This window comes from Vidua chalybeata, chromosome 8, assembly GCF_026979565.1.
Source record: "Vidua chalybeata isolate OUT-0048 chromosome 8, bVidCha1 merged haplotype, whole genome shotgun sequence".
Classification (NCBI taxonomy): domain Eukaryota; kingdom Metazoa; phylum Chordata; class Aves; order Passeriformes; family Viduidae; genus Vidua; species Vidua chalybeata.
In genome coordinates, this window is record NC_071537.1 from 34,020,814 (window position 1) to 34,038,043 (window position 17,230).

The 17,230-nt window shown below is 48.1% G+C and overlaps 1 protein-coding gene across 1 annotated transcript; it reads right to left on the reverse strand.

The window, feature by feature from the left end:
- Positions 1-771: 771 nt before the first annotated feature.
- Positions 772-11,366, reverse strand: LOC128791157 (collagen alpha-1(XIII) chain-like). The gene is made up of 4 exons (XM_053948497.1): positions 11,023-11,366; positions 10,521-10,835; positions 3,068-3,137; positions 772-944 (listed from the first exon to the last, which is right to left on the reverse strand). Exons 2-4 carry the CDS (start codon positions 10,821-10,823, stop codon positions 772-774), a joined length of 546 nt encoding a protein of 181 aa, XP_053804472.1. The 5' UTR covers positions 10,824-10,835; positions 11,023-11,366.
- Positions 11,367-17,230: the final 5,864 nt, after the last annotated feature.

Consider the following 17,230-nt stretch of genomic DNA (forward strand, 5'->3'; position numbering starts at 1 on the left):
AAATCCCCAAGTCACATCCAGGCATTCAATAACCTCAGACCAAAACAAGTGTGAGCTCCCTGCCCACACTTGGCCCCATCCCCAGCACAGGGTCTGGGGTTGGAGAACGGCTGGGTACAGTCATTGTTGCCATTGAGGTTTCTCTTCTCCAACCTGTACAAAGTTGTCCCAGATCTGTCTAGCAGTAAGTGGGGACAGAAGGAATGACAGAGGTTATCTGTTGAAGGGAATAAAGTCATTAATTACCCAGATAGGTTATGTTAAACTTGAGGGCTGTGTCCTCCCCACCAAGGCACTGCTGGAGAAGCCCACTGTGACCTCTAAACCCAAAAAACGCAATGCCAAGGAGCAACATCTCACAGGTAGTTACACCCAGCCCAAGTGATCTGAAGTAGCTGTTTTCCAGTCAAATTAAACTTTTCTTATCATTTGCTGTAAATACAACTGTGCTGTTTTCCTGACCATGTTATTTCTAGAATCCTTATCACACACTCTCAGATAGCCACAGCACAGTCACACACTTCACAATCTTCTTTTTCTCCTATTCTCAGCTTTTCCAAACCATTTCTGTTCACAATCCCATCTGTTCAGAAGCTCTTCCATGGCAATGGGTGACATTGCCCTGGACCTCCACATCCGCACTGAACAGGTCAGCAAATGAACTCGTCTTCCTTTTCCCCTTCTCTGCCATGCAGGGACCTGACTCACACACAGGGTGAACTCAAATGTCACTTCTGATAAACATTTATTTTGCTGAGGAGCACGATGTGTTTATGGGCAATGAAGTGGGCCAGTGAGAAGCAACAGGCATGCGCCAAGTCTTGCAACATCTTGACGCTTCTGAATACCTTGGTCTCCCGCAAAAGTCATCTTGTCTGGTCCTTGGGGCGTTTTAAACACCAGGGAAAAAATGCATAGAGGAAAAGGATTCCCAAGGTCTTGTGCTGGAAGAGAGACCACGTTGAAAAATGGTCAGGTGGGCTGCATTGCACCAGCCTGGATACCAAAGGGAAACACCCTGGAACAAAGGGTCTAAGAGGAGACAACAGCTGGCTGAAGGTGCCTTTGTTTCTGTACTGCTCCAAGCCAATCTAAACCTCACCTGCCACAACATCAGCTTTAGACCATGGTTTCACAATTTCCCTCAACGTATTAGCTGACGGGTGGGGGAGAATTTTATATATAGTTTCTGTATCCACAGAATATTTGACAAAGACAAGCAAGTTTGACAGGTAAAAAGAAAGCCTCAGTCCTTAGGAGACATTTATTATTACTGTCCTCCTGAATCAAAGCTGTTATTCAGCAATACTATGAGCTTAGTGGAATGAATGGGCACCTAAGATTTATGAGAAATCCAGCACAGATTGCTGCCAAAGCTTCCCAAGGGATGTGGGTATCTGGAACCAAGTGTAAAGATCTCAATGCTGAAATGCCTGGGCGATGAATCCATCACACAAATGGTGTAGGAGTGATATTCAGATGGCCTCAAAAGGGAACTAATATCTTTTTTCTCTGCTCTGCATTCAAGTTCTAAGTTTCCCTTTTCAAGCTGGCTCAGACACACCAGGAGGACATTCACTCCTGTGGTTTTATGGCATTTATTTGTCAAGTCCAGGCAAGAACTTAAAAATGGAGGAGGGCTGTGATTTGTGCTCCTACTGAAGGGAAAATATTGGTATTTAAAATCAGCTGAACTCAGTTTTGATCTGTTCTTTTGAGAGATGAGACTTAGAAAACGTTTCATTTGTACCATCTTTTAAATTTAAACCAAAATTGCTCCTGTTGCTTCCTTCTGGGACTAAAAATAAAGTCCAACAGTCCTGATCTGGACTAGTCAAATCAGGCTTTTTCCAATGTTCTACAGTTGTGGATCCTGGATTTTAGTTCTTCTCCACCACAAACCTGTAGAGCTTTAACTCTTGCTTTTACAAGCTGCTGTGCTGCAAATTCATTTTAGTCTGGCAAGAGACTATGTCTGTACAAGCCTAAATGCAATGATTTTGAGACCTTACCTACAGCGAAGACACCCCCTTTGTAATTTTATCCACCCTTATCCCAACTGCTGACCACATTTAAATACCCTTTGTTAAGCACACTGCCAGATACTGTCACACTGGACATGAAGGAGAGCCAAAGGGGAAACAACTGAAAATGGAAATGCTACTTTCACGTGCTCATCCAGACATAACTTTCCCTGCCACCTTCTTTGCAAAACGAGTTTCAGTCACCGAGTTTGAATATACAGATTCAAATTCTCCCAGAACTTCAACTTTGGATGTGAGTGGTAGCTGGAACTTCTCTATTTTTTTCTAGTCAAATGCATCAAAAGACAATGAGAAAGGCTGAATGATTCATACTCATGGAATGAAATGCCATTCACAAACGTTTTTTCCATAGCAATTTGTCACTTATTGTATTGAAACCACTTCAGAAGATGTGTCTCAAAGAGCCTTTTGATATTAACATGATTAAAACCATAATGCAATTAGGCAATCCCATAATATTTCTGTATGTTATATGAGTGGGACCTCAAGTGACCATTTCATTCAAGCCCCTCATAAATGGCTGCTTCTAGCAGAAGGCTGTTAATTCTGCAACATGCCTCGGATAGTTGTAGAACACCAAGGAATTCAAATCTTCTCACCCTAGAGGCATTTTGGCTCACCAAAATTCAGCTTTGGTGTTGGATCTAGCCTACATGTCTCAAACCTTCCAAAATCAGCCAAGAAAGATGCACTTCTCAAGAGCTTCTCTGCCCATTTCAAAACTGATACCTAAAATCAGTGGGAACATTGGCTCTCCAGATGTGTCCTTCTCTTTTGGCTATCTAGACATCCACCTGGATGTCTATCACTTTTGCTGTTGTTCTTCTTACATGTTGGCACCCACGCACAACACCAAACTTGTTGCCCACATCTCCATATCAATTTCCTATACCTCGAGCAAACTGTTATGCAAGTACACACAACTTTGCATTCACACAGGCGACTGCATTAAAAAATCCTTCAATGAGATGTAGACAGAAAAGTTTTTGTCACCTTCCACAGTGCCAGCTGTGGATCCCTACCTGCCGGGCAGTTGCATCGCTGGTGTGTGTCTCGAACTTCTCGATGTCTTGGCAAGTGGAACTTTAATTTCTGCCAAGAGAGGAAAAACAGAAGATTAATTTGTACCATTGAAACCAAAGCCTCAAATTCTTGAAAAAGTGGAACTGGGAGGGGATGCTGCACAAGTAGAGATGGGAGAGACAGGGCAGAGCAGTTTGGGAACGAAGAAAGGCAATAAAGTTCATAGCCCTTAACTAGAAATGCAGGGTTTGATTGAAAGCAGGCTGAGGGAGTTTCGTAATGGCCTCCAAATGTGGTCCTCCTGACAGGCATTACAAAACCAAGAGCCAGCAGTGGCAAATAAATTGGTGACTGTGCCCTCGTGACAAAGCCGCATTTCTCAGAAGACCCGCTCAGTGGGCAGAAAATGAAGATCTGAAGCAGGTCCTCTTCCACCCTGCAGCACATTCCTTATGTTCTTGGAGACACCTGGATGGACAGAAGGGTCCCACTGCAAGATTGTGGCTGAAGATTAACTGAAAACAGCAACAGAATCCCCTCAAATCTTCAGACGCTGTCAAACTTATTTTTTCCCCAAGGGAAGAACACAAAAAAACCTATCAAGAGCTTCCACAAGGTGGAATTTTGTCAGAATGTTCATTTCATATACAAGTTTGGATTTCTAATGGTGCCAGCGTGCCAGTCTCCTGCTCTCTGGGCCCATCTGTGTATCTCTTGAAGGACAAATAAAGTCCACCTGAGGTCACTGCATCTTCCCTCGCTGGGAATGTCAACGAAATTAATCCATGTCCTGAGCAAAATGCACTTCAAGGGTAGCATCCCCACCACCCCTCACAGACTTTATAAAATAACCGTAATTTAGTGAAGAAAATGCAAATCAATCCAAATAGGTTATTCATTAATGCCTGCAAACCACACTTGGTTAATGATTTGAGAACATTGAGCTGCTGGGGTTCCTAAGCTCTGGAGTCACTCTCTCTTCCCTCCTTACCTCCAAGCCCAACTTCCCATCCCTGTTGAGCCTTCCTATATTTTGAACTACTTCACAAGTGGGCCAATATTTCAAAAGAAATAGCCTTGTATAGGACACAACAGAAGCCCGTGCCCAAGATCATATAGAAATTGCTTTATTTTCACAAGTAATTGAACATCTTCCTGCAAGAAGGTATCAGTCTGGGGAAAAATTCTTTTAGAGAGGATAAAAGTAAATCAATTTGCTTCTGCCTGGGATGAAGGAAGCCAGAATTGGCTGGAACATTTCCATTTTTTCACTTTGAAAGGACTGGCTTCCTCATTGCAAGTCAAAAGAGTAACGGTTGTTGTGACTGCCTAGAAATTAAATATTTTCAGAGTTTTATTTTGCATGGTAGATTGAAATGTTTTGATAGCAAGTTGATTTGATAGCCGGGTGAGGAGAGGGTTTTAGGCAAGGAAAATTGACAGTTCCCATAGGGCATTTCATCAGTGTTTACCTTCTCAGCTAAAAGCACAGATATGTGAATTTCTGCATTTGGGCACGTTCTCATCCTGCTGCCACCCCAGATGGCACAGCTCTGCTCTGCAGCACTGCCTGGTTTTTAACTGCTAGTGGTCAAACATAGGCACAAGCAGGACAGCAGAGCCTTTATTTGGATACTCACTGGCATGTGGACACACACAACCTCATTCCCATCTACAAATGGGCCAACCAAAACATCTCCAACGCCAGACTGCCACATTTGGGTGGTGCTCCCATGTTTGGGAATCAGGCTCAGACAAGGAAGGGATGATGGTTTGCAACAGCAGGAGCAGAAAGCCACTGCCAAGCCAACAAGGGTCCAAACACCCTGCATGCAACAGAGGCCTTTACAGGACAGAGATCTGCACGGAAACACGGAACAGATCCCTGCCCTGTGATCCAAGTGCAGAGGCACTGGAGGGGCTGTAAGGGGGAATGGCCTTGGCTGGGCTGCTGCACAGGCTTACAAAGAGAGGAGCAGCATAACTGGACAGGGAAGTGATGACCCAGCAGGACTTGAGCATGACTGGGAACGGAATAGGGCTGATAACATTTCCCTGAGGCTTTATCTGCAGGGTCAAGGTAGTGGAAAGACCTGGGACAATTGAAATAGCCTTCTCAAGGCCAGGGGCCCCTGGGGAGGGAGGTGCAGGTGCTACTGGGCAGGCTGGAGCACAGCCCTGTGCACCATGAGCAGGCAGCCATCGCACACTTACCAGCATTTGGACATTCTGCCCCATCCCTCGTGTCTCCCTCAAGCCCAAGCACTCTGCACATCCCTGGGGAGTGCAAAGGGCAGTGGTGCCGTGGGACTGCTCCCCTTTAGTGGGAGGCAAAACCTACCAGGGATTTAGGAGTGCCTGGTGTTCATTCTCCTGCACAGTCTATTAAACAAACACTGCCACAGAAAAAATCCTTGGCTCTTGGAGACCTCAGTTCAACTTTGGGTGGAGATGGCAAAACAAAACAAACCCCCCCAGCCTTTTCTGCTTCCCTTGTTTCCACTGTGCAAAATATTGCCTGGTCCAACACTAGAAGCTGGCTTTGTTCAGGAGAGCAAACCAAATGTAATTTCCTCTAAAAATGTAATTTCCAAGAGAAAACTTTCATTCCCAGGCAACAGAAAACCATTAAATTTTAGGGCAAAGTTGGCTTCTGTAAGGAAAACTTAAAAAGGAGGTAGGTTCTGGAAATCTAGTGTTAGCAATCTCCTTCTTGGGATCTGGGGTTTGCTTTTTCACCTAGGGCATACCTGGAGCTTGTAACATCAAGAGCAGCAACAGGCTGCCTTCCAGAAAGGTTGACAGCACTTCCTATGGAGGGGATTGCATTGCCAGCAGAGCCTGCTCTCGTCTGTCACGTTATCCAGTGACATAACAGCTGCATCTTCCCCCTACACCACGGCAAGTGGCTGAAAAAATCCTTTGCCAGCGCTGGAGCCACAGCTGATTGCCCCCACCTGCACCTCTGTGGATTCAGGGAGCCATGGCACATTGCTGAGTGTGAGGAAAGGGAAAATCCCCTCTCCAAGAGGGCAAGGCCAGGAGGGTCATGCTGAAACACCTGCTGGGAATGGGCAGTAAAGTCAGCACAGGCTTTTCCCATGGGTTTAGTTAACTCACCACAAGTGTGACAGGACAGGGCTGACATGGGTGGACAGAGCAGTGACAGCAAGACCACTTCTGACATTAAAGGACCATGGCTGTGGTCTCCTAAAACTTGCAAGTGCCTGTCTATTTTGGATGGGCACTTGAGATTAGGTGAGAGGGAGGGCACTTCTTCAAAGGGGGCAGATTAATAGCTCTTTAGCATTCCCAGTTGTTTGCAGTCACCCGGGGAGGTGAAATCATTTCCCACCACTATCTCCAACAGCTAAGAGAAACACGTTTTAAATAGATAATCTATTACAACCATCAGGAGGATTTCAGGGGTGGGTGGTTTTGTTAACTCTTATTGTTTTACCTCCAATTTCCCCGTTTTTTTAAAGGCCCAGCTCCTGGGATCATGGGACCATATGGCACAAAGCAAAAGCGAGCAGCGAGTCCTCCCAGGTGGAGCAAAAAGCTTGGAAATAACACCATCTAGGTACAGGGATTGCAAGCTGCTGAAAGGAAATGGAACTTAACTACCAGAGAAGCTAAAAGAAAAAAATAGATCTCCTGACTGTAGAGCAAAGAACACTAAGCTAAAGATGTGGGCAGGGGGTGCTTAGACCAAGGTTACAGACCCTGGGAAACAAAACAGTGTGCTTTGAGATATGGAATAAAAGGAGGGGAGAAAAACGCTTCAAGTCAGGAGGGAAGGAGATTTCTGGTGTCCCTCCTTTGCTTGCATAAGTAAGGAAAGAGTTCCAGAGAAATGAGACTATTGGGAAAGCAGTGAGGATCAGTGCTCCCTCCCCATTCACAGGCACATTCCTGAATCCCTTCAGAATCACGAAAACCACAACAAACACCTTCAACACAAGCCCCTAAGAAGGCTGAGGGGCAGCTGATCTTCCCCCAGGGTGCACAGGATTACCTGCTGCTGCATCACACATACGCATTTCTATCTCTACAAACCCACAAATTCTGGGATTTCTCTTTCCTAGCAACAGCTCTGAATCCATCCCGTTCTCCACCCTGATGAGCTTTTGGCAAGTGAAATAGCACCAAGTGTCCCCCAGCATGGGAAAGGACTTTGTTTTCTTCTTTGGAAAGCTTTGCCTCTCTTGCAAATGCAAGTAGTGAGTTTATTTGTGCTCCTTGTATGATTTTATGATGTCTCATAAATGCAGAGGAATTCGAATTCCTACATGGAGTTAAAGTTCTCCCTGTACTACCTGTTTCTGGCCCATTCTGCACAGATGTTTTTACAAGAAAACCTAGTCAATTTGAGTCTGGTAGAAAATTCCCTTGTGGTATTCGCCTACACCAGGCAGAGGTTTACACAGTAGCAAATGAAGCACTGGTCAGGCTGCTTCTGGGAAAGCATCTGCCGCCCTCTCCTCGCTCCTCCTGAGCTGAGATGGAAACTCTGTCACAGCCAGCCACCAGTGCTCGAAAACCAGGCTCCGAGATGGAGAAAACATCCCCACCAGCTGCCTTAAAATTAACATCTTAAGCAAACCACCCCAGCTCCTCTCTCTGCCACTTTGCTTTATTTTTTCCATGTCTAGAAGAAAGGCCTCTAAAAGGACTTTGGCAACATGCACTTCTCAGTGCAATCTGTATGGTGTCCCTTGCAGACCCCTGGGAACACCTAGGGCGCACCTGGGCACAGCCATGGCCCAGACTGCAGGGCATTACACACTCCAACTCAGAGCAGTGCAGGTTTTGAGCATAACCTCAGAGCTCCTCTGTCAGCCCTCACAGACTTTACTTAGTCACATCCCTCTAGCTCATCTTCACAGTCACCAGAGCTAGAATTGTGCTTCTGTGCTGTGCCTTCCCTCCCACCTCTGATAAGCTTTTTCTAAAGCTGGGGTTCCTTTAAAGCTTTGCTGTTTTATTTTGTGATGGATAACACTGAGCTGGCAGCTGTGAAACCCATTAAGGTTGAAACACCAGGAAACGGTGAGGATGTGGCAATGAGAGGCGGCGAGGGTCTGAGCAGGGGGAGATGAATATCCTACTTTCACGTCCATCACAGCAAACCCATCTGCAGCCCCTCTCCCCCACTCATGGTCAGCACAACTTACTTTGCTTTCCTTACCTTTTTCTCCCATCCTTTCCCTGCTCCCTTTACCTAGTCTGTTCTTCTCCATCCTTGCCCCTCACCAGTCAGTCCTGGGCCCCACTTCAGACATAATGAAAAGGAGGACCGGAAGGATTTTTCTTTCCTAATCAAAAGCCTGATAGGGCACCCCACCATCTGTCCACCAGCAGCCCCTTGCCCTGGAGCTCGAGCTGTTTGGTCCATGCCAGTGCCTCTGGCTGAGTGTGGAAGTCTGAGGTTTAGATGCTTAGCAGAAGTGGGCAGCACAGCTGGAAAGGGTGTCCTCCCTGAGGGACAGAGCCCACCTCCCCCACGGGCATCAGACCTTCACCGGTATAAAGGGACAGGAGACGTGGGCCAGGCATCCCTCTCCAGCACTTTTCTCCAAGCTCTTTTTGAAGCTGTGGCTCAGGATGGAGCTGATAATCCTGGCGGTACTCAGGAGCAAGTGCTGGTCCCTCAAGCAGTCATTCCTGTCCTACAGCTGCTCCCCACACTGGCTGCAGTAGGGACTGTGGCCACCCCTAGGAGCACAGGAGGGGCTGCTCAGGAAACAGGGGTGCTGCTGGGCACATGGGCATCATGAGACCCCCACTTCCTCGCTAAGCCGAGCTATAAAAAGGTGGAAAGGTGTCGCTGCCAGCAGAGCCAGCAGGACACAGAGCCATCCGGCCCCAGGCACCATTCCCGGGAGGCACTTCTCAAATCTCGGTAGAGATAAACTTCGACTTCCCAGCACGTTCATGCCAGCAGCAACAGAGGGATCGCTGCACTGTCCCCTGCCTGGTGGCAGGGAAGGAGTCCTTGCAGGAGAGTGCAACCACGGGGCATGGATCCAATCACTCGCAATGCTTCTGCCTCCCCAAACCCCTTTTTAAAGCAGGATATTGCCCCATGGACCCTGTCTTTCCCTTATTCCTCATCCAAAGAGGCAACTCAAAACCATATCCTTCAGCTCCTGCAGTGTTTGCTAACTCAAGGTTCACAGCTTTTGGCTGCACACCCCAGCAGATCCAGGGACTGCTCTCACAAGACCCATAAACAGAAGCGGAGCCTGTCAGCTGTAGGTTTAAACTCCTCACCGCAGACTTTCACTGCTCCTAGAAAGCAGGAGGGGGTCCGGGTCACCCCTGGTGCCAGGTAGCACTGTCCAAGGCAGGTCCCAGTAGTCAGCACTCTGATCATCCCATTCCTCACCTCATCTGGCAATAGCAGCCCAAAAGAGCTTTTTTTTTCAGCTACAAACAGTTTTTGGGCTAGCCCTAGGGATCTCTCCAGCATGACTCAAACCAAAGCTAGAGTAAACAGAGAAAGGAGAGGTGGGTGGAAATGGCTCCATCCCTGAATTTCACCCCCAAGCCTCTCCTAGAGCTGTGGGAACAGGTCAGTGGGGACCTGTCTGGAGAGTTCAAAGACATGAGCCACCATCTGCTCCCTGACACATGTCAACACCACTTCAAAGACCAACAAGGCAAGGAATACTCATCGCAGACAGAATAGAGGAACACAGACAACCCACAGTAGCATCAACACAGCAAAGTAAAAGGTGTCAGCAACAACAATTTGCGCTTTTGGGCCCTCTTTATGGACCTGCTGAAGCCAGTAGCAGCATGCCCCCATCACCAGAGGAGGAACAGGGTCCAGTGGAGTCTGGATGGGACTCAAGTGAGTATAACACAGCCATATGCTCTATATTGATGCCCTGGCAGTACCAGAAACCATCCTGGCAACACCAATGTGTCTCATTTTCCTGAGCCAGGAGCTGTGGAAAGGGTCAGGGCTGGTACAGGAGCAACCTGTGATGCCAGCCCATCACAACACTGGCATGTTTGCAATTACCTCTGCCCATAGCCATGCTGGCTGCGACATGCCTTACCCGTCCCCCTTCCGGGGCTCAAACCTATGCTGAATCCCCAGGTTTAACCTCTAATTCTAACTCTTTCAGCATGCAAGACTCCTGAAGAGAAGGGCGGGAGGTTTTTGCCTCCCCAGCAGGATCAGGGTTGAGGCTTTCCTCTTTGCAAAGTGCACGCTACAGCTACAGCATGGGCTGGGAAGAGAGAAGTAAACGCCAAGCAAGTTTGAGAGGTGGGAGGGACCTGAAGGAACTGGGAATTCAACCTAGCAGCAGCATCATTCGTACACAGATAGATTTTTAAGGAAGGGGGGAAAAAATGGATGATGCGACTATTCAAGCGTGCATATGCCTCAAACCTATAATACTACAAACTATACATGCAAAATGAAAGAACACTGACCTCATTGAGCAGTTGGTCAACTCTTCCCAAAATAGCTGTCTCCATTTGGTCTGCTGAGAGCCAGGCAGGGAGCTGCGTGGGTCTGTCCGCTTCCAAGTGGGACACCCGGGACTGCAGATCGGAGGTCCGAAAGTACAGCAGGAGGCTCAGCACCAGAGAGAGCAGGGACACGCCGGGCAGCCCCGAGCCCAGCAGGAGAGGGAGGCGGCAGCATCTCTCCCCATCGCCGGTCCTGGGGGGAGCCACACACCCCCTGTCAAAAGCTGCTTCGTCGACACCTTTCCAGCTCTTCTCCTCCAACATTCCCTCCCTGTCCTGAGAAACAATAAATAAATAAGTAGAATAAATAAAGCTTCACTCCTACTCCAAGACGCACAATCCAGAAGGCATAGAAAAAGAACGTCGAAGGGAATCCCAGTGCCAGCAAATCAGAAGTGACAGCAATGAGAAAAGTGGATGGGGGGGGGGATGTCTTTAAAAAATATAAACAAACCACACACACATAAAAGGGGTGCAGAAAAAAAGGGATCCAACTGCAGCAAAGAGTGCGAGGGGGGAAAAAATAATCTGATCAAGATTTTTTTTTTTCCCTCCTGTATTTCAGTCTTTTGGTTCGCTGGTAGGTTTTTGATTCTTTCTAAGCTATCAGTTTCAGTTCCTTCGCAGACTGGCCAGGAGCTCGCACATGAAAGTCCCCATTAGAGAGAGGTAATTCTCAGCTGCTGCGGCGACGTTGTGCTCTGGCTGATCGTGGCTCCCCTGTAACATGACACACTCCCTCCGAACTACGGGGCTGGGATGAGCGAGCTGCGCGGCTTCCCAAAGTAACCTCCTCTGCTCGCCCTCTCTCTCCACCTCTCCCTTGCTGCATGATTTATTTATTTATGCAAAGCGCCGGGGTGGGATTGGGCAGTGGGACGCCCCTGTCCCGCTCGGTCCCCAAACCACCTCTCCGTCGCCAGCCCTTCCCTTTGAAGTGACTCTCGCCGAGGTTATTTATAGTGGCAGGAAAGAGATTGTAAAGCAGAGGCTGGGCTCACACCAGCCTGCGTCTTCCTTTCCTCCAGGCAGCCGAGAGCACTTTATGGGATGGTACAAACGGGCTGTCGCGTCCCCCACGCAGATCCTGGGACAGCCCTGAGGCACCGGCAGTGGGGTATTTGGACCCCGACATTTTGAGGAGAGCAGCCAGGCAGGGTGAGAAGCAGAGGGAAACATCTGGAAACAAGAGCTGGCAGCTGAGGGCTCTGCAAGAAACAAGTGAAGGGCAGCAGGGAGAAACACCCCAGGCAATCAAGCTGCAGTGCAAGGGGGGAACATCTGGGGGTACAACCTGGCAGGGGTGTTCAGAAGAACTAATCTGCTGAGGCCCTCTAGTGAAGCAGAACTTCCCATCATCTCCGTGTCCCACCAGGCACAGGGCACCAGACAGACAATCCCCCTTTGGCAGCGAGCAGTCTCCCCAAAACGTGCTGTAGGGCAGCTCTGAGCCATGCGTCTGGGAAACAAAGCCTCCTTCTGTTCTTCAACAGCAAGGGAGGGCCACGTCTCCCAGTTTTTCTGAGCATAACATACAATATTTTATCCTCCAGGGTGACATGCAGGCTCTGCTGAGCCCCTGCCTGTCTGTCTGTCCATTCTTTCATCCTCTCCTTGAGCACGCTCAGCAGTGAAGCAGCACAGAGCTCACCGTGGTGCACAGTCATTAAAACCCAGCAGCAAATTGGTCTCTTAAAATCTGGCTCCCTTGTGGCTCTTTCGCTGTCATTTACACATTTTAAATGAAGATTTTGCGTGCAGTCTGTGCTGGAAATTAACTGGCAGAGAAAACTCATATTCATCTCTGGCCTGGTCTCTGTTTCAGGGGGCTGGAAGAGATAGACCTTCTGGGAGCAGGTTAACGCAAGCACGAGCTGTTCCTCCTCCACCAGACAAACCCTCCGAGGGCCCGGTAGCACACAGCCCCAATTCTTTGAATGGCCTCATGCCTTTCACAGCCACTCACTTCCCAAAATGGGGTTTTAGCGTCTGCGAGGCAGGAAATCCTTTCTTTATTTCTTTTAGTGGGTTTCTTGTCATCTCACTGCTCAAATTTGCATTGCTGTTCTGGCACGCAGGGAAAACACCCCTCTGATGGCTGCAGCCTTTCAACAGTTTTTCATATGAGCGGGGCAGAGATGTGTAACCCACAGACCCGGCACTCGTTCAGGAGGTGTAGCCACCCCGGTCTCCTACCCCCTGCCCAGTCTCCCCCCGTGTTAGCAGCCTACTTCTTTACCAAAGGAAAAGACGTCTTTGAGGCCCTGGCTCCATGGGAGTTACCCAAGATACCACCTGCAATCACAGCAAATAAGTAGACAGAGAGAAATGAAAGGGAGATGCCTAGAGGCTGATGATACAGTGTTTGAGAAGCAGAGATCTTCTCAGGAAAATAGCAGTCAGCAACTGGTGCCGAGTGTCCTAGAGAGTGCTGCAGTACACTACCTCAAGATTGGGGTTGAACTACTGATGACTGTAGCTACCTGCCTGTGTTATACGAAGTTTCACCTAAGGCTGTCTCTCTCCCCCCACCTTTAGCACTGAAATCACAAAAACACACCCTCTAAGCTAAAAATGGAAATCTGCTGGGTGTCTACACCACATTTTCCCCCACTGGCTGGGGAGAGCTCTCTGCTCTTTTGCGCTGGTTTTTGATACAGATCCTGCAGTCCAGACACGAGCATCGCCTGAATGACTCTGTAAGTGCCTTTTCCTGCCTCCCCGCCAGCCCCTCTCCAGCTGATCAGCTCATTTGGAGGGTATGTCATAGTTGCTGCAGGCTGGGGAGCTGCAGTCAGACGGGTTTCACGCAGAAGCCTTTGCTGCAGATGTGCAGGAGGGTAATTTTTTTATCCATGAGATATTACGGAGCCCTGTCACCCCATGCCAGTAGAGATGGACTAATTTAGCCACAAACCTGAGCCAACTGTGCATGTCGAGTCTGCAGCACTGCTCAACAAAAAAGCTGCCTCCAGAGACAGGCCTGGCATGTGGAATCATCTCAGCACTCCCTGAGTTGAGCACAGCCCAGACTTCAGCTCTCTGAATGGCCTGAAAGGAGGTGAGCGCTGGCCTGAAACTAGTCCTCCTGCAAGTTCGTGACTCTCGAAGTTGGTTGAGTAGAAACAAATACTCACTTGCAATCAGGAGTGATTTCACTGACTAGTGACTCTTAGAAAGCCCTGCACACACTGAGCTTGAGGCTGCATCCCTCTTTCCTTGGGGAGGTTGATGATATTCCTTACAAGGACAGCAACCACACACTTCCATTGCTTCTAACGCATCTTCCGGGATGTTTAAGGACCTCAGCACAAACGTACAAAGAACTGGAGTGAATAGAACTCACATATAACCTCCTAAAGCAGCTAAAACTCCTCTACAATGAAAAAGTTTCACATCTAGCCCATGGCACTGGGTCAATTGATCAGTTACAAGCAGGTGTGGCAAGATTCCAGCTTGGTCAGTCTTGAGCTGGCACAGGCACTTTGTCTTTCTCAGGGACATCTGTACGTGGGCAAAGCACCTCACAGAGTTTGCCCAGCACTGCTCTGCAACAGACACACAGTGCTCACAATATGTGGGGATTCCTCATATGGCACAATGTGGTCTCATTGCAATAGACCGTAAACCCTCTTTGACCCAAGGCAGGTACTGTGTACATGAATCACTCCATGCTGCAGGCCAGAAATGCATAGAGCTGGACATGGATGAGGTTCTTGCTTCTATGAGCACAGTTCAAGCCAGTGAGGTATCTACAACAGGTCTTCACCTGTAAAGGGACAGGTAACAACAGCAGGCTTTCCTCACCTTCCTTCACTTAAAGACAACCTTCCATTAAAAAAATAACATGTCCTTCCTGCCACTAACTGGAAGTTGAAGCCAGCTGCCTGGAGATGCCATGTGCTCAATCCTGTCACTAATCTTCCCCTTTTCAGACCGTTTACCAGGGAGAAAAACCCCACCCCAGATCTCTTTCTGTGCTTCTGCTTTCCCCCTCCCCCCCCCCGCCACAGGAAACATGGGGGTCTCGGTGTGCTCGAACCACCATTAACTAGCAGCCGACATCTCCAGCTATTGTAAATATATTAACTCAAGGCCTTTCGCTGCATTTATTAGATTCAAGAACAACATCTGGAAACAGATGTTTTCTGAGCAGAGAAGAGAGGAGGAAGGAGGGTAACAAAACAAGGGGGTGGGAAGGACTCTTGCAAGTGGAAGTACACGGTCTGCAGACCATCCCTTTGCAAAATGCTGCTCAGATGGAGCACTGCAAGGGGCTGCGGCAAGCACAGCCACATCCCTCCAAGGCAAGGCAGTGAGAGTGGAACATCTTAGGGGGGCTGCCTGACAGAAACAGCAATGGGGGAATAGAAAAACCCACATCAGTTTTCAGGGCCCCTGTGAGGAAAGGTCAGAACTCTCTCACACAAATGGGACAGACACTGGGGCAGAGAGATTTAGGAGTTTTTTTCCTTTCCTGGTCATGGACCTTCCCAGTCCTCAGCTGCTCTATATCCTAGAGGCTGGCAGGCTTGTAGTGGGACAACATCACCTCCATAACAGTTTGGCAGCATCTGCCACTGGGCTCACAGTGCAGGCAAGCTATAGGGCTCCCACAGTATCCTGTCTGTCCCCAGCAGCCTGTCCTCAAAAGGCAATCAGAGTGGAAACCTCCCATGCCAGGGACTCTGAAGGACCAGGGATCCTGCTCTGATGTGGAGTCTTGATGTCATGGCTCAAATTTAGACAATATTTAGAAAATTACACAGTGTTAACTAGGGACAAAAAGCGCACATGCATACTAAAAATATATCCATGGCAGTATTGAAACTCCATTCTCAACTAGATACACTTTGGCTTAGGTACCAGAGATGCCTAAGGTACAACAGAGGTCTGAGATCAAAGCTTCCCTGCATTTCTTTTGTGAGAAATGTAGTTTTACACATACACATACCCTCGCTTTTTCCTAAAATAAAACTAAAGGCAACAAACAACTCCAAAAACTAAGACAGAAAAAACCAAAACCCCATAACAAGTATTTTGTCATCTTTAACCTCAGGTTCACAATGGGTATCTCCACACCCTTGTCCCTCTGAGATGCAGTTACACATACTTTGCAAGTAAGGTCAGGAATACTGAGTATTACCTACCTAATTTGGTATTTGTTTATAAGAAGTATTAAGTGGCCTATGGAGCAGAACAATTCCCGCCCGAGGAGCTGCTCTAGCCCATTGTGGAGTTATAGAATAAAGACACATTTGATCCTTTGGGAAAAGGGTTATGAAAATACATGGAAAAAATACACTGTCCATGCATAGTAATATCATGGCTGTTTTCAATCACTTGGCATCCTACAAAACAAAGGGGTTCACTGCACAATATGAACTCCTAGCACTGGTAGCAGCAAAGGAAGTAAGCCAGAAGCAAAGTTAGTAGTATCTGGGTAGGGTTTTATATTTTCATAACCCTAAAATGCCTGAGCTCGTTGTTGCCTCTGTCCCAACAAAGCCAAACTGGCTTCGTGCAGCTGCAGTGCTGGGAACCTGTCCCCAGAGCTGTGTGAGAACAGCCAAGCAGAGCTGAGCTGCGTCCAGGGTGGGAGCATGGCCACCAGCAGCTCCTGCAGAGGCTGGGTCAGAGCTTCCAAGAGAGGATGGAGCAAACACAGGTTTTGCACAGTTTGGGGCCACCCCTTCTCCCAGACACCCCGCAGAGGGAAGGCTTTGCTGGAGGAAAGCACGGGACAGCAAGTGGTGGTCACACAGTTAAACTGCCCACGCCTGTCCTTGTGTTTTCAACTAACCTCTCACCTTTTGTTCAGATGATGAGGGAAATGGTTCTGAGGAAACCGGGCTCTGCACCCTTCTTCATGGAGGAACTTTTTCCTCACAGCAGAAACCCTTCATGGCCAAGAAGCATTTCACAGGAAGAAATTTTATTTCTTTGCAGCAGTTATTTGGTTTTTTGTTTGTTGCTGGGCTTGTTCTTCCTTGTTTGGAGCTGATTTTTAATTTTCGGTACCACTGGAGTCTGCAGAGATGGTCATCTCTGCTAGGCTGCTTTTTGCTGTTATCTTGGTTCCTGCAGAGCTCTGGGTGGGAAAGAGAATTAAATTAAGAACAACATTGCTACAAATAAGACAAGAAAAAGCCTCCATCCCTGAGGCAATATTCGCCAGTATCTTGCAAGTCTAAGAATTCCCACAGCAGCCTGTGGGAGATGGGTTTTGCTCATGACAGAGATGTGCCTACAGTGGGAGAGCTGCTTTGGAAACTCTTTGTCTTGGGACAAACCTGGGAAATCCCTGGTGCAGAGCATTGCTACAGGCTCTCAGCACAGCTGGAGCAGTACATACCTTTAGCTGTAGCAAAGAGGTTCTCAGACTGAATACTCAAAATCTTCTCATCCAGGTGGAAAAACAAAGGTGAAATTTTCAAGCATGAAATCATCACGGCACAACATTCTCCATCCCAAGGCTGGGGCTCTGAGGAAAAGCTCCTCTGTTCCCAACAGCAACTCCCTTGGCCCCTCACTGAGCAGAAAATCTCCCTCTATTAAAACCTAGCTCAGGCATTGTATGCTCAGTTAGTTACTTGTACACCGTGGTGCTCGCCACAGTGCATTGGCACACGTGGGACTGATAAGCCAGAGCACTGATTTGCATTTAGATT